The sequence below is a fragment of the Rutidosis leptorrhynchoides genome, chromosome 9 (genome assembly GCF_046630445.1).
Source record: "Rutidosis leptorrhynchoides isolate AG116_Rl617_1_P2 chromosome 9, CSIRO_AGI_Rlap_v1, whole genome shotgun sequence".
Lineage (NCBI taxonomy): Eukaryota > Viridiplantae > Streptophyta > Magnoliopsida > Asterales > Asteraceae > Rutidosis > Rutidosis leptorrhynchoides.
This window is the reverse complement of record NC_092341.1, coordinates 113,474,247-113,493,103: the sequence shown is the minus strand read 5'-3', so window position 1 is coordinate 113,493,103 and position 18,857 is coordinate 113,474,247. Positions and strand designations below refer to the sequence as shown.

Sequence of the window (18,857 nt, the reverse complement as noted above, 5' to 3'; positions counted from 1 at the left end):
GCTTAAATCCCTCCGACAAATCATTATATTTATTCATTGAAACCCTATCATATACTCATCCGCATCTTGTAACGAGAACTGCCATACCAATTACCGGGAATCAGCAATCAGTACTTTGAAAACTCACTGCATATCTACATCAACAATTATATGTATGACATTTATCTCTTAGAATTATGATCTCTCATTCTGAAATTCTGAAAAGCACTCAGTCACAAACCAATACTCTGAATGTTGAAAAAGCTGAATGAAGCAGCAGAAACCATAGACAACCGTAAACGACCTTAATCATCGAAAGTTTGATGATAAAGAATAGTATGTTGGAAAAGCTCAGAAAAGTTGGAACTGGAAATCGGATTGAGCTAACCATAAAGGAAACCAAGGAGAAATACAAGTAACATACCCTAAATTCATAGAACCCAGATAAATCTAGATCCGTTGAAATCTTTAGAGAATATCTTGCTCCAAAGTCATGTTAAAATCTTGCGGAAAATCTTTCTCCATCAACCATCGAACTTAGAAATTCTAAAATATCATCATCAATATCTTCGATATTTCTGAGGATATTTTCATAAATATTCTCGTCCGAAATTATATACCTCTTTGTGCTTCCTGTGTATCATTGTATTGGAAACACTCAATAGAAAATTAGTGTCGAAAATCGAATTATGCGAAACTATGAAGGAAGCTGTGGACAAATCACAAAGAATAAGTTTAACTTCAAAGAATCCAAATGATTCTGTTTCTGATGAAATCTTTAGCGAATACCTTGCTTCCGAATCTAAACCTTTACGGATAAATCTTCTTCATCATCCATCGATATTAGAAATTCTAAGATATCATCGTATCTTTCATTATAAATATCCTTCATATTCCTGAAGATATTTTCATAACTATTCTTATCTGAAATCATTAATCTCTTCGTACTATCAGTGTTACATCATATAGAAACTGTTAGTTTCTATAATCTGTAACTTCGAGATTAAAATATGAATGTTATTGAAGTAATGTTGGGGAACTAATGCATGAATTAGTATAATATAATGACACTTGATCAACGTGATTATATTAAAGTAAGTCATGCTGAGTTTCTAATGGGACATGATGATTCACAAATCATAACGTCATCATGTGCCATGTTACATAACTCTTTCATTATGCTTAACTTCTGAACATATCAAGAAAATATATTCTTGATAGTTCTATTTTCAGTGATTCTAGTACTTTGACAAACTAAATCGTGCTACTACCATTCCTCTCTACCCTGTATATTATGATAATTCGAAACTACATACCTACGAATTCTGGACCATTACTTGTGAAAAGAAAACAAAAGTATGAAGCTCCGAAATAGAAAGGGGATATAAATCGCATCAAATAGGAGAGTGCATTAACTGTGAATGACAATGATTATAGAAAACAGAAGCAAGGACTTCGAAGTATAAGTGAAGATATAGAGCCCGATAACAACACATAAATTACAAATTGTAGATATTAATACGAGTAGCAATATAAAGACACGGTATAATTAAGAATAGTATCACCTGAAGGCGATAGTAGAAGCAAACAGATTTTTCTGGTGGAAGAACGAAAAGAAGGATGACAGAAATGATAATTGGGAAAATATCAAGGATTAGAAATGGATTAAGCATTTTCACAAACTTTTGGATGTATGAACTAAGAAAGAAAGTATAGAAATTGTGAGAAGAATGGAACGGAAGAGATTAATTTATAGTGGAAATATCAGACAGAGTAATCGAGGCAGATCACCGTATTTAATTATAGAGATCTTAATTTTCCTTATTCGCAGGAGAATCAAATCTTTTAGATTTCGAAGATTTTCTTCAAATTCCTTGAATTCCGGAATTCAACCAAGACAACGTCAAAAGTTAAGACGAAACTTTATTTATTCATCTCACTCTTTTATGATAGCTTCATTCGTGCTCTTCGAGTAATCGAATCGTTTTATCTATATTAATCAATAATGATAAACTCTATTTATCAACTCGTATTCGTCATGAAAACATTTTTATTGTTAACCATGACCACCTCACTCAAATTTCGGGACGAAATTTCTTTAACGGGTAGGTACTGTGATGACCCGGAAATTTTCGATCAAATTTAAACTTAATCTTTATATAATTCCGACACGAGAATCAAAGTCTGTAATATTGAGTCTCAAAGTTTTTGAACTGTTTACATGAATGTAATTACCCTTTGACCATTTCCGACGATTCACGAACCATTAATAGTAAATAAATGTGTAGATATTAAAAATTCACTAGTTGTTGTTGTTAATATATTATATTACATGATTAGTACATAAAGATATCAAATTTAATTATAAATTAAAATATAGTACCAAAGTAATGTTATTGTTACCTTCAATATTGATATCAACATTAATATTTTTAATATCATTATTTTAACATATAAACATGAAAGTTGGTGTATATAAATATTATTATTAATTTTACTATTATCATTAATATAATTAGTATTATTATTATTACTCTTATTATTATTATTATTATTATTATTATTATTATTATTATTATTATTATTATTATTATTATTATTATTATTATTATTATTATTATTATTATTATTATTATTATTATTGATATCATTAAACTAATATTACTAATTAATATTATTACAAATACCATTACTAATATTATTAGTTACTATTATTATGATTATTATCAATAACAATATTATTATTAATAGATTTATATTTATTAAAGATTAATAGCTAGAGTAAATTATAAAAAAACATATATATGTACATGTATCTGCTCGATATTTTTTCTTGCTAACTGTATTAGATTCTGTACTTTGTCTCTTATTTTGTGAACAAATTGAAATCAAACAAAGAATATAAAACAAATGCAGTTACAGGTCTTTATCTGCTTTTAATTTTTTTAATATTTCGTTTGTACTGGGTGTTTGAAATACCCTTTGTCAACCACCAATCATGCAATCAATCAATCAATTATTTTACTGGCTCAATTATTTAGATTTCACAGTATACATCCTTTTCTGTTAATTGATAAAGAGATTGGAATGTTATAGAAATAAAAATAGACATTTTTTTTTCTCTTTTTTCTCAATACCCTGTACGTTCACCTTTTTTAGCCAAACTTCAATTCCGAACTGAACTTCAAAATGTGTTAATGCCATTGTGTTAGGAATCTTACACATAAAGTATCTGCAAATTTTCAAGGATCAATTCTTCATATCAAGTAAGAATTTACGAGTCAAAGTTTTGGTTTAAAAAAGTCAAATTTTGTTCTTCAATCAAATTCAAGTTCTAGTTAATATGTATGGATCAATTGATGATTCTAGTACATTATATTGATGATTTAAAAGGTATTTCATTTAGACAACAAGGTCTCAAAACGATCCAAACGCAAAATCAATATATTTTTTTTCTACCTATACCACTCGTCGAACAGCCCTGCTGTATCAGACTTTTTTTTTATTATTTTTTAATTAATTTAAAACTTGGTATTAATTTGTTATAATTAATTTGATGTATTTAAGTATTAGTTTTGATGTTGGCATTTTTTTTTCTTCGATCAGAGGTGAGGGGAAAGAAAGTCAGAAACAGAACACTAGTTAAATACTTTTAGGCTGGAGATAATTCAGAAAAACAGAAACAGAGGGATGGCTTGGTGATTTCTTGGTTAAGCTAGAGGTCCTGTGTTCAATTCTCACAGAGAGCAGTTTTATTTTTTTATTTAAAGAGCAGGCTTAATTAATTCCTGCTGTTGGGCTTATGAAACTACCGTGGGCTGAGATCCATTTCCTATGTTCTATTGGGCCGTGTACATAGTTGGGCCGAAATCCCATCCTAATATGATGTTGGGCCGTGAAATATAATTAGCAAAATATGGGTAAGATTTATGATGATGATGACGGGTTAAATAGATATTAAGTTGCTATTATTACGGAAATACAGAAATGGTGTAGTGGTTCAAGGGTGTTGGTAGTATACGAGAGGTCTCGAGTTCGAGCCCTGCAAGTGACAATTTTTTTTAGAAGCCTCCTAAGGTAGTTTTAATTTCAAAATAATAATAATTATTATTATTTTTATTATTATTATTATTATTATTATTATTATTATTATTATTATTATTATTATTATTATTATTATTATTATTATTATTATTATTATTGTTAGTGTTGTTATTATTGTTATTATTAATGTTATAAAGATTATTATTATTATCACTTGCATAAGTATTAAAATTATTACCATTATTATTATTATTACTAATACAAGTAGTAAATAAAATTTATTATTAAAACGATTATAATTACAATGATGATATATATTGTTATTACTAAAATTAATATCATTACTAATATGTGTGTTATTATTATTAACATGTATAGGATTATTATTATTATTATTAACGATATTATTCATATTATTAGTATTATCATTATTAATAAAGTTATTATTATTAGTAACTCATTAATATAAAAACTATCATTTTTAACAAATAAATATTTTTATACAAAATATATTTAGTACATATACTATAAGGTATTAATATCTCATATAGCTACATATTAACATTATATAGATAAATATATATTTTTATCATGCTTAAACCCTAAAATAAATTGTTATATTAACTATATAAAATATATAAACTAAATATATTAAATTTATCTATATAACATATGAGACAACAAGTATATTATTAATAATAATATATATAAACTTGTTCGGTTACGATTATATGTTTTAATATATATACAAATGATATAGGTTCGTGAATCCGAGGCCAACCCTGCATTGTTCAATGTCGTTATATGTATTTTTACTACAAAATACAGTACTGTGAGTTTCATTTACCTTTTTACCCTTCATATTTTTGGGCTGAGAATACATGCGCAATTTTTATAACTGTTTTACGAAATAGACACAAGTAATCAAAACTACATTATATGGTTGAATGATCGAAATCGAATATGCCCCTTTTTATTAAGTCTGGTAATCTAAGAATTAGGGAACAGACACCCTAATTGATGCGAACTCTAAAGATAGATCTATCGGGCCCAACAAGCCCCATCCAAAGTACCTGATGCTTTAGTACTTCGAAATTTATATCATGTCTGAAGGAGGATCCCGGAATGATGGGGATATTCTTATATTGCATATTGTTAATGTCGATTACCAGGTGTTCAATCCATATGAATGATTTTTGTCTCTATGCATGGGACGTATGTTTATGAGAAATGAAAATATGAAATCTTGTGGTCTATTAAAATTTTGAAATGATTATTTATGTTAAACTAATGAACTCACCAACCTTTTGTTTGACACTTTAAAGCATGTTTATTCTCAGGTATGAAAGAAATCTTCCGCTGTGCATTTGCTCACTTTAAAGATATTACTTGGAGTCATTCATGACATATTTCAAAAGACGTTGCATTTGAGTCGTCGAGTTCATCAAGATTATTATTAAGATAATTATAATTAGATATATTATGAAATGGTATGCATATCGTCAATTTTCGATGTAAGGAAGTTTGTCTTTTCAAAACGAATGCAATGTTTGTAAAATGTATCATATAGAGGTCAAGTACCTCGCGATGTAACCAACTATTGTGAATCATTTGTAATCGATATGGACTTTGTCCGGATGGATTAGGACGGGTCCTTTCAATATGTTTCTCATCCCGTAGTTTAAAGCATAAAAGTTGTTGAAAGATGGGACTATGATCTCACCTCGAGTGCACGAGTATAAAAGTACTTCACAAAGTAAATGTGTGCATGAAAGTTGCTTAGCCTTGACCTAAACAAGTAAGTTGTATCAATTAACCGGTTACGACACAAGGTCGGGCGAAATGTGTTCAATTAGTCCTATGGCTCGTTACGACTCGATTAGTATAACATGTGAATCACGTTGTCAAGTTTCATGCAAGAATCAAGTATAAAATACGATTAAAACGATTGCATAAGTGCTTGGTAAAGTTTGACTAAAAATCAAACTTGGTCAAAGTCAAAGTCAAAGTCAACGGTGTCGGGTCGGGTATCCGACAATTTTTCCATGATGAGAAAGTATATATAAGCATGTTGGCCAAGTTTCATGTTAATCGGAGTTACGAGTAAGCGGGGGTGAAAACGTGAAAATTAAAAGAATTTGGGACAGACCAAAATGGCGCGCCGCTCCATTTATGGCGCGCCGCTCCATTTAACTGATCAGCAAGTCTGGCAGTTTTCACACTCAAGCACGAATCCAACTTCAAACAATCATAACTTGTGAACCGTAAACATTCAAAACACGTATCTTATATCGTTGGAACGGTATTTTGACAAGGAATACAACTAGCCACTTTTCATCAAGCAAAAATATCATTTACAATAACCGAAAACTCGTCAATGATCATTAAATGTTCAAAATCATCGTTTCAAGTTTACAAAATGCATTTTAAGATTCGGGAATCCAATTCACACATATGATATGCCGTTTTGAAGGTAATGAAACATACATTACAACTAAACACTTACTAATAACAATTCATGGCATTCGAAATATCAAAAGTTCATTTTAAGTCTATCAAACCCTAAACAAAATTCACAAAAATCAATAATTATGTTTTTGAAGTTTTCTTACTCAACCTACGCATCAAAACGAAGCTAGTGATACTAGTAACAAAATTAAAACATGAACTTTAACAATTTAACAACATTAACTCATCCAAAATCAAAGATTAAGCACACCCATTTCAAATGTTCAAACTAGTTACTCAAGACAACGAATCGAGCAAACAAAACATATATTCATGTTATACACGAGCCATACACACTAACTAACACCATTTCAAGTCAAAAACATGAATTTAGAGAAATCTAGAGTTTTAGAAATGTTACCCAAACGAGATGAAATTGGTACCAAAATGTAGAGGATGAAGAGAGGATCATGAAAATGTAATTTGTTTTAATGTTTGCTTCTTGATTCGAATTTAGATGATGATTTTGTGATTTGGGTGTTTGAGTTCATAAAATGGAAGTAGAGAGAAAATGGGGAGGTGGAGGATGGAGTGAATGAATGGTGGAGAGTGGGGTTTGACTAGTTGACCTAGTCAACTAGTTTGGCCCCTTTGCAACTTTAGTCCATCAAGTTTCAAAGCGGGTGCGGGAATTAACCAAACGAATATTTTTAAAAACGCTCGACGAAACGAGTGATGTTATAATTAAATAACGGGAATATTATGAACGTTAGTCAACGGAAACTACAAATTTAAATAACGAAAGATATTATTTAAAAAAAAGACAGTGTTAAAAATAAATTTAACAGAAAAATGCGGGATGTTACATTACCTACACCTTAAAAGAAATTTCATCCCGAAATTTAGTTGGAGATAGTAGTTGTTGTATATTCCTCGAGATCTTGCGTTGTAAATTCTACGGTTAAGTGAAGGTACTTCCTTAGGCATTTCAACGAACTTGACAGTCGGGATTTCACGTCATTTTAGAGTTTGATTTCACGAGTCAATATTTCAACCGGTTCTCCTAGGAAGGGAAATTTGTCATTGATAGTAAGCTCATCGAAAAGGATAACAAGTTCTTGTTTCGCAAGACACGCCTTAAGTTAGTACATGGAATGTATGATGAACGGAGACTCAAACGAGTCAGAAAATCTAAACGGCTAGCAACGAGTCCAAAACGCCCCAAGATTTCAAAAGGATTAAAAATATCGCGGATTTAGCTTTCTACATTTCTCGAAACAGATTGACGGTTATTTCATGAATGAGTTCGGGTCCGGTGGTTTGCTTGTCACCTGCTTCGGTTCAACGATTAAGAAAACGACAATTTCGGCTATATGAGTTTTTGAAAAGTGTGGCTTTAATACCCGGATGAAATTTATTGTAGTAAGAGAATTCGGCTAAAAGCAAATACTTTTCTCAAGTAAATTTGAAGTTGATAACAAAAATTCGTATTACGGTTTCTAAGGTTTGAATCGTATGTTGGTTTGGTCCTTCGGGTTGTGGTTGATGTGTTGTACTCATGTCTAAACGTGGTCCCGAGGCTTTTTGTAAGGCACTCCGAAATCTAGAAGTAAAACGAGGATCACGATCCGAAACGGAGTACATTTCTGTAAGGTATATTCGAACAAGTTTGTTAGGACCTGAAAACGTTTGTTGGAACAAGTTTCTGTTTCTCAAGAATTTCGCGCCACGAAAGATTTATCGATTTCCAAAAACGTTTGTTAGATCAAGTTTCTTATCGGTTTCTGAAAAACGTTCGTTAAGACTATTCACCCTCGAGGCGAATACTAGTATAATGTGAAGAGTCTCTCTCTTCATTGAGAATGTAGATTAAAGATTTCCTTAAATGGAGTACGAGTGTTATGCGAGAGAAGTTTCCGCCTCGAGGTGAGCATAACAAGCATATCGTAGTTCGTCGATAAAACTGCGCGAAGACGAGATAGTATACACGTGTAACATACGTTTGATGTTGAAAGAATTTACCATTCATTTGGAAGCATAAATATGGTTCGACAATAATCGGAGGTGTGTCCCTGGTGTAGTTGTTATCAGTATTCTCGGAGTTTTCGGATGTTCAAATGGGAAAAATGAAGTCATGTACATGGCACATGGTGGTGATTAGGTTGATCGAGTCCAATCACTATCACGAGTCATTAGAACTTTGGTATGACTTACCGTAATATAACCACGTTGATCGAATGTCGTTATATTACGCTAACTCATACCTCCATCCCCACATCACTCCATAGATTCAGGTTCGTGTAATCGTGAAGTTTTAAAATGAACAAAGCATAGCGACATCACCAACGTGACTCGTATTTAATCGAAAGAATTAGTGCAACTCTGAAGAAGCGTTCCCCAAGGGAAGTGTATAAATGATTGTTCATGTCAATGCGGTTCAAGTCAAACAATAATGTATTCCGGTACGAGAAGTGTAACGAATCATGATAACGAATAGTACGCAACCGTAGTGATAAGTGTTGATGACGATGCCCACCTAGAGTAGTGATGGTAGTAACAAGAAGTGGTAGATAGTAAGAAACACCGGTGTGACACCGATAGTAAGTTGAGACGGTTGGCGAATAACAACGTGGGAGACAGAGTTCTCGAACTAGTGTGACTAATGAAGTCGTCGTCATCCTTACGCGTATGAATCTTGAATTTACGTGTGTTACCAGAAAGTTACAGAATACGAGTTCGTATGATGAAAGCTTGGTACCATCAAGAAGTTTGCCTAAGAATGATTCAAGTATAATGCACAAGTAGTCAAGTAAGTGCTATCTATAGCAAATGAATGTCAGAATGCAATGACTAACTATCCAGTTGTAGTCAAGATTCACTAATGCGTCCTAACGACTCTGTCAGACACACTAATGCACATCCTAGATCCCTACAACCAACGCTCTGATACCATCTGTAGCGACCCGACAAAATCGTCATTGATGGCGCCGCTAACTTAGGTCCCGTTATGTGGTCGTAGTCCCTATATGAGACTCGTTTGACCAAAATTATGTCGCATTCATTTGAAAAGTACAAGACTTGCAAAGTTTAGTTTACCAAACGGTTCGACAACAAGTTTAAGTTTACAAAAGTATAATGTATAAATGAAATAAACTTGCGACATAATATAAGTTGGAAATCACGGTTGCTATAAATAGCGTAAGTATGTAAACAAAAGTTTGAATCCAAAGGTGCTATCACTAGCGTACGTATGTATGTATGCTTAACCCCAAGCAAGAAATCAGAGTGTATGCATGCATGCTTGACTCCAAGCAAATATGAGTGTACGCGGAAGCATGTATCAAATAGCCATGTATGAACCTGAGAAACATATAGAAAACTGTCAACGAAAAACGTTGGTGAAATCATAGGCGTTTGTAAATGTTGTATTTGAACCACAAGATTTAATATAAGATGATTATCAAAATCATTTGCATTCCAAAGTTGTTGTTTGTATCGCGGGCACCCAATTATCAAACTTAACTGTTTTGTGCCCTGTTACGTAGTGTTAGAACATACACTATACTTGAAAATATATTTCATCCGCTAACGGTAGCGAACCGTCCGAATGAGGTTCGTCAAGCCCATATGATCACATAATATAAGTTCTCGTTTACACCCTGCAAGTGTAACTAATGATAATTGAATTGAGGATTTTTGTTCAAACCCGTACGTGAAATGTTCGTTTTTGTACTTGTGTTCAAAGTGTAAAAGTATGATACGTATATGTTTCTCATCCCATAGTTTAAAGCATAAAAGTTGTTGAAAGATAGGACTATGATCTCACCTCGAGTGCACGAGTATAAAAGTACTTCACAAAGTAAACGTGTGCATGAAAGTTGCTTAGCCTTGTCCTAAACAAGTAAATTGTATTAATTAACCGCTTACGACACAAGGTCGGGCGAAATGTGTTCAATTAGTCCTATGGCTCGTTACGACTCGATTAGTATAGCATGTGAATCACGTTGTCAAGTTTCATGCAAGAATCAAGTATAAAATACGATTAAAACGATTGCATAAGTGCTTGGTCAAGTTTGACTAAAAGTCAAACTTGGTCAAAGTCAAAGTCAAAGTCAACGGGGTCGGGTCGGGTATTCGACAATTTTTCCATGATGAGAAAGTATATATAAGCATGTTGGCCAAGTTTCATGTTAATCGGTGTTACGAGTAAGTGGGGGTGAAAACGTGAAAATCAAAAGAATTTGAGACAGACCAAAATGGCGCGCTGCTCCATTTATGGCGCGCCGCTCCATTTAACTGATCAGCAAGTCTGGCAGTTTTCACACTCAAGCACGAATCCAACTTCAAACAATCATAACTTGTGAACCGTAAACATTCAAAACACGTATCTTATATCGTTGGAAAGGTATTTTGACAAGGAATACACCTAACCACTTTTCATCAAGCAAAAATATCATTTACAATAACCGAAAACTCGTCAAGTGATCATTAAATGTTCAAAATCATCGTTTCAAGTTTACAAAATGCATTTTAAGATTCGGGAATCCAATTCACACATATGATATGCCGTTTTGAAGGTAATGAAACATACATTACAACTAAACACTTACTAATAACATTTCATGGCATTCGAAACATCAAAAGTTCGTTTTAAGTCTATCAAACCCTAAACAAAATTCACAAAAATCAATAATTATGTTTTTGAAGTTTTCTTACTCAACCTACGCATCAAAACGAAGCTAGTGATACTAGTAACACAATTAAAACATGAACTTTAACAATTTAACAACATTAACTCATCTAAAATCAGAGGTTAAGCACACCCATTTCAAATGTTCAAACTAGTAACTCAAGACAACGAATCGAGCAAACAAAACATATATTCATGTTATACACGAGCCATAGACACTAACTAACACCATTTCAAGTCAAAAACACGAATTTAGAGAAATCTAGAGTTTTAGAAATGTTACCCAAACGAGATGAAATTGGTACCAAAATGTAGAGGATGAAGAGAGGATCACGAAAATGTAATTTGTTTTGATGTTTGCTTCTTGATTCGAATTTAGATGATGATTTTGTGAGTTGGGTCTTTGAGTTCATAAAATGGAAGTAGAGAGAAAATGGGGAGGTGGAGGATGGAGTGAATGAATGGTGGAGAGTGGGGTTTGACTAGTTGACTTAGTCAACTAGTTTGGCCCCTTTGTAACTTTAGTCCCTCAAGTTTCAAAGCGGGTGCGCGAATTAACCAAACGAATATTTTTAAAAACGCTCGAGGAAATGAGTGATGTTATAATTAAATAACGGGAATATTATGAACGTTAGTCAACGGAAACTACGAATTTAAATAACGAAAGATATTATTTAAAAAAAAAGACAGTGTTAAAAATATATTTAACGGAAAAATGCGGGATGTTACACCCGAGCCCATTTAACGAAGCATCACAATAAACCGTCATGTCTTCCACTCCTTCCGGCAACACTAACACCGGAGCTTGACACAATTTCTCTTTTAGCAATTGAAAAGCAATTTCTTGCTCGTTCTCCCAAGTAAATCTCGCGTTCTTCCTCGTCAATTTCGTCAACGAAGAAGCGATCTTAGAAAAGTCTTGGATAAACCAACGATAATAATCGGCCAATCTGAGAAAACTTTGGATTTCCGTAGGCGTAGTCTGTCGTTCCCAACTCTTCACCGTCTCTATCTTCCCCGGATCTACTTGAATATCGTCTTTGTTCACAATGTGGCCAAGGAATTGAACCTCCCTTAGCCAATATTCACATTTGGTGAACTTAGCATACAACTTCTCCTTTCGTAACGTCTTCAATACTTCGCGCAAATGACGCTCATGTTCGTTCATACTTTTCGAGTAGACTAGTATGTCGTCAATGAACACAATCACCGACTTGTCCAACATAGGTTGGCACACTCGGTTAATAAGATCCATGAATACCGCCGGTGCATTCGTAAGACCAAAAGGCATTACCACAAACTCAAAATGCCCATAACGCGTTCGAAAAGCCGTTTTCTCGATATCTTCCTCCCGGACCCGTATTTGGTGAGAGCCGGACCGTAGGTCGATTTTGGAGAAATACGTTGCACCTTGGAGTTGGTCAAACAAATCGTCGATCCTAGGCAAAGGATAATGATTCTAGATCGTCACTTTGCTCAACTCCCGATAATCGATGCACATCCGCATGCTACCATCTTTCTTCTTTATGAATAAAACCGGAGCGCCCCATGGAGAAGCACTCTTTCGAATAAAACCCTTCTCGAGCAACTCTTGGGTTTGATTTAACAACTCTTGCATTTCCGTCGGCGCTAAACGATAAGGAGTTTTAGCAATGGGGGTAGCCCCCGGAACCAACTCAATGCGAAATTCAACTTGTCTTTCCGCCGGAACACCCGGTAACTCGTCCGAAAAAACATCTTCGAATTCACTAACCACCGGAATTTCACGAATGGGTGGTGGCTCATCACGAGTATCAACAACATGGGCAAGAAAAGCCATGCCACCACTATCGAGGAGACGACGTGCCCGTGCAAAAGTGCATATCGGCACAAGCCTTCTACGCTTATCACCGTGAATAATTAACTCTCCCCCACTTGGGGTCTTCACATGAATAAATTTTTTATGGCATGCAATATCGGCCCTATTATGATCGAGCCAATCCATCCCAACAATGATATCAAAATCACCCAAAGTCATCGGGATAAGATCTATCTTAAAGTTTTCGGCACCAAAAACGATATCATAATTTTTACACACATCAACCACTAGTACCGTCTTGCCGTTCGCTATTTCGACTTCTACCGGACGACTTAACTTAGCTAACGATCTATTAAGTCTAGGCACAAATTTTGGAGATACAAACGACAAATTTGCACCGCTATCAAATAGGATCCTTGCTGGGTTAGAGTTAACCATAAAAGTACCTGAAACAACTTCGTTGGATTGCTTGGCCTCATCATTGGTCATCAAGTAATTGCGACCCCTAGCCGTACCCGCCTCTCTCTCCAACTTCTTCACATGATCATTATTCAAATCGAGACATTCCGGCCTCTTGTGTCCCTCTTTACCACAACTAAAACAAGTAAGCTTGGTCGTCGCCTTGGTACAATCACGGGCGATGTGCCCTCTTTGATTACAATTATAAAATGTGGGTCCGAAACCTCCGGAAGCACCCTTCTTCACACTATTAACGCTTTCGGATCCTTTCTTGTTCTTTTTATTTGAAAAGTTCGAATAGCTCGAACCTTCAAACTTTCTCATCGAAAAAGTGAAATCGCTTTTCCTTGGAACCTCCGGCTCAAAACCCCTAGCCAATTTGTATAAATCTTTAAATGACTTAGCCATTCCTCGGCTAATATTACCCTTCAACTCATCACTTAAATTACGGTAGAAATCTAGCATCAACTTGTGATCATCACCAAAGTACTCCGGACAAAAATGAGTCTTTGCCAAGAAGGTAGACTTGAGAGTAACTAAGTCCATTGAACCTTGTCGCAAATGGTGCAACTCGTCCCGGATTTTATCAAGATCGGAAGAAGTTCGGTATTCTTGGAAGAATTCCTTCTTAAACTCCTCCCATGTCAAGCACATGCATTGCTCTTCACCATATAATTTGATTTTATCGTCCCACCACAACTTGCCCTCTTCACGCAACATGCTAGACCCATACCTCGTCTTCTTCTCGGGAGGACACTCCGCGGTACGGAACGCTCCCTCGATATCGGAAATCCAACAAGTGCTTTTCAATGGATCCATCACCCCATTAAACATCGGAGGTTGAGTATCCTTGAAATTCTTGTAGTGGAAGTCCCGCCTTCCACCCCCACCATTACCTTCACCCCCTTCGCCTTGAGGATAAATGTTTCTAGCCTCTAAAGCCTCCTCTATTGCGGCTTTCATTCGATCATTGATCATTTCAGTCACTTGTCCATCGACCGACTCTTGGAACACCTTTCGAACGTCGTCAAGAAAATCCTTCTTTAGCCTTTTAAAGATGGCCTCAACCTTGGTCGTGAGTTGAACGTCCTCACTCGTACTTCCGTCATTGATGTCATGTCCATTTCTCATCTTCATTCTATAAAACGAAGTAAATTAAGCAACAAAACGAAAGGACTTAACACATATGTATATACCTATACACCACACTGCCCCATCTTGCCCAACAATCATCGTACATCGCTTTTTTGACACGATTTGAACCCGTAACAATGGTAGCTAATCATTGTTACGCGAGCACATCGCATTAACTCACTAGTACCACATCTATCTCGCTTGACGATTTCAAATACCACACAAAACAATAGCGCATGATTAGTTCACATAAACCTATGCACTAACCAAAACCCGATTCAACCCAAAGTCCTACAAGTCCCGCATAATGCGTACACAAAAAGTCTAAGTCTAGGTGCCTATCTCAAGTCACCTAAATCCCTTAGACCATGCTTTGATACCACTTGTAACAACCCAAACCAGACCACCATCGAACCCGCGAAAAACATCAAAAAAAAAAAAAATTTGTTTGTTCAGCTAATGGCGCGGCGTGCCAGAAGGCCGCGCGGCGCGTCGATCTGGTCTGTCCAAAAAGTCTTCAAATGCGAAAAAGATTGGCCACTTCCCGACATAATTAGACAAAACTCTTTTAACAACACATTCAAATATGTACAACTAACACTTTTCAAACATAAAATAAGTCTTACAAAGCGGGGCCCACATCGGCCATTTTACGAGTTTAATACATAACGAGAGTTTCGACCGCAAAAGTTTAAATACCAAACAACCCTACGAGCATGGTGTTTGGGGTTAAACTACCCAAGTCTCGGTCAAACCCCAAAGGCTAATCTCTCCAAAAGCGTCCCCTAACACGACGGGATCTCTACTCCAAACAAACGCCCTTACCTTTGTCCATACCTGAGCCTATAAAAAGGTAAACAACGAAAGGGTAAGTAAAGCGTAGTGAATGCAATAATTACACATACATATATATAACTCATCTATTTGCAATCACATTCACCAAATACCTCATACGACCTTGTAACTCAATTAGCATGTCATCGTACCCAAAACACTTAACAAGTCGTACAATATCACAAAACCGCATTAGCATATACTCAACACAATGTATATATATATATAAACAATATGCTAAATAATCGACAATCTCAATATGGTTAACCATAAACGCTATGGTGCTACCGGCTCGTGGTTCACACCATACGCAATTGAGTCATACTCTTTTATAGTGCTACCGGCTCGTGGTTCACACTCGATGCTACTGGCTCGTGGTTCACATCTTATTTTTTAGTGCTACCGGCTCGTGGTTCACACTCGATGCTACCGGCTCGTGGTTCACATCTAGTTTATAGTGCTACCGGCTCGTGGTTCACACTCGATGCTACTGGCTCGTGGTTCACATCTTATCGCACACATGTTATGGCACTACCGGCTCGATGGTTCATACCATAACACCCATAAATAAACGCGTCATATACACATACGTATAATTACTCCACTCACCTCAAAATCCCTTGTGAAAGATAATCAAGTCCGAGAACCTTCAATGTAACGTACCTATTACATTATACATAATATCAATCACAAACTCAAGTTGGTCAACCCACTAAAACTCCATTTTGGGGTTATCTTGCCCCGTGGTGCAATTTTGACGCGTTTGCAACCCTAACCCTAATATTTTGGTTAACATCCCTAAAACCCTAATCATTATCCAAGTTAGGTCCTAAGACACTTTCCAATACAAAGTTTATGCATCAAACACATACATTTACCCACTTAGGTCCATCATGACCCATTTGACCATTTAAAGTCAATACACCCATTTCGGGTCACCCACTAACCCACTTAACACCCATTTACATATATATAAGTGTGCTAGTACTTTAACTAACCAATTTAGGCACATAAACATAGTTTAATACTTTGAAAACCCTAGTTAGTCATCTTTCAAATTCACCCAAAACACCCAATTTACTAACAAATGGGTTTTAGGTTCATCACTTACCCCAAACCCTAACCCATAATCAAATTAAAATCAACACATCAAGATTAGAGCATACCACTACCATCAAAACATAGCTAGATCAAAGATGAACAACTTTGAAACTCGTACTAAGACCCGATTCAACCTCCTTCTTCCTTTAATGGAGCTTTCTCACTCTAGAATCTCCTCTCTCTCTAGGATTTAATGGAAGATGATTAAGTGGGTGGAAATGGAGTAAATAAGGCTCCAACAACTGATCCCAAGCCTTAAAGTCGAATTCCTTGTGATTTTACCAATTTGCCCTCAAAATATCTAATTAAAAAGGAATCTGTCACAGAACAATGGCGAGGCGCGCCAAACGCCCAGACCAGTTTTCTGCATTCTTTTTAATATGTACTACCAAAACCCCACTTCCAGTACATTAACTACACTTATGTACACTACAAATAAACGGGTCTTACATAAACTCTAACCATTACATGATTAAATTGTAAAATAAACTAGTTCGTAGTGTGAAATGTGGGCGGAAGGTTCTAAATATGCTCAACAAGATCATCGATTAGTTGGTCGTGCACCGTCCTATCTCTAATCTCTCGGATGATAACGTCTTGATCCCATCCTCTATTCGGTATACGCTCTGGACGATTCTCCATTGGTTCGGTAATGAAATCTTCCTCCCAATCACTTAATGCAAATCCTTGATCTTGTAAAATCATATTATGTAATATGATACAACAATCCATAACTCTTCGCATCTTGTTCACTGACATAATGCGTGTCGCTAACCTTAAAATATGAAATCGATATTGAAGAACCACAAATGCCCTCTCAACATCCTTTCGGACACTAGCTTGAAACCGCGTAAACTTAATCATTGGGTCATCTGACTGCGCCGCATAACCTTTGACTAGGGTAGCCCAGTCAGGATATATACCATCAGCGAGGTAATAGCCTTTTGTGTAATGATTACCATTTACCTCAAATAGTGCGGGTGGAGTTGTTCTGTTCTTTAGTTTATCAAAAATCGGTGATTGATTCAAAACATTTATAACATTGTTGGAATCCGTCATCCCAAAAAATGCATGCCAAATCCACAAATCATACGAAGCAACTTCTTCTAGCATAATGGTGGGTTTCTTGTGATCACCCGGAGTGTATTGTCCCTTTAAAGCAACTGTACAATTCTTTCACTCCCAATGCATACAATCAATACTCCCGAGCATAACCTTAAAACCATGTTTCTCCTCATGTTTACTATATAATCGTTCAATGTCGTATGCATTGGGAGATCTCATGTAACGTTCTTTGTATAAATGAATAATACATTTACAAAAGTTTTTTAAACAAATTATTGAGGTTTTCTCACTCAATTTTTAATATTCATCAAACATATCGGTGGCAGTTCCATACGCCAACTGGCGTAGAGCCGAAGTCATTTTTTGCAATATTGTAAAAGTCGACCTACCGATAGCAACAAAACGTTCCCTAAAATAGGTAAAATAATCGGGAATTTCATGATTATCGAAATCAGAAATACCTCGAGAAATTTGGAGAAATAACTGAATACGCATGCGAAAATGCCTTTTAAATTTATGTTGCGGAAACACGGGCGCCTCACTAAACTAATCCTTCCATAAGTTTTCTGCGGCTTTCTCTCGATCTCTAGGAATATAAATTTGGGATCTTGGAACACGCTCGGATGATTTGACTTTGGCATCTTCACCATCTAATTCTTGAATTAGTGCAACAACACGATCATCTTCCGAATCGGCTTCCGAATTAAGTAAATACGATGCCATGTACCAATATATAAAATTTGAATAAAAGTGTTAAAATTATATGAGAGAAAATAGAGAGTTTGATGTATTAAAAATGATGGGGTTTGATGGGTTTATATAGGAAAAAATATAAGCAATTTAAAAAAAAAATTCAAAAAATTGAAAAATACCCGTTAGATAACGGTTACAAAATGCATCCAATCACAAACCGTCACATATACTGACGCCTATTTTCCGTGACATATTCGACTGATGCCCCTGGGGTGTTAGCGGTGACATCGCGTTAGGGGCGTCAGAGGGCGTCTGCGAGCCTGACGGGACCCCTCCGACGCCGCGTCAAAAATGGTCTAAGAAATTTAGGTATAAAGGCACTGATTTTCTTTATATCCTATGTATTGGTTTACTTCGACTTTTTTGCTCCGTTGGTCCTTTAATTATACACAAAATTGCAATCCGAGTCCCTCAAGTTTTTTTTTTGGATTTTCGAGTCCTTAAATTTGCAAAATTTTGCAATCCGAGTCCCTCCGTCTAAATTCCGTCTAAATTGGCCATTAACCTTTGACATGTGCCATGCATGTGAGGGTAAAATAATCTTTTTACTCT

At 35.5% G+C, this 18,857-nt stretch overlaps 1 protein-coding gene across 1 annotated transcript; it reads right to left on the bottom strand.

The window, feature by feature from the left end:
- Nucleotides 1–17,009: 17,009 nt before the first annotated feature.
- Nucleotides 17,010–17,600, bottom strand: LOC139868337 (uncharacterized). Its single transcript, XM_071856674.1, has one exon. The coding sequence runs from the start codon at nucleotides 17,598–17,600 to the stop codon at nucleotides 17,010–17,012; it is 591 nt and encodes a 196-aa protein (XP_071712775.1).
- Nucleotides 17,601–18,857: the final 1,257 nt, after the last annotated feature.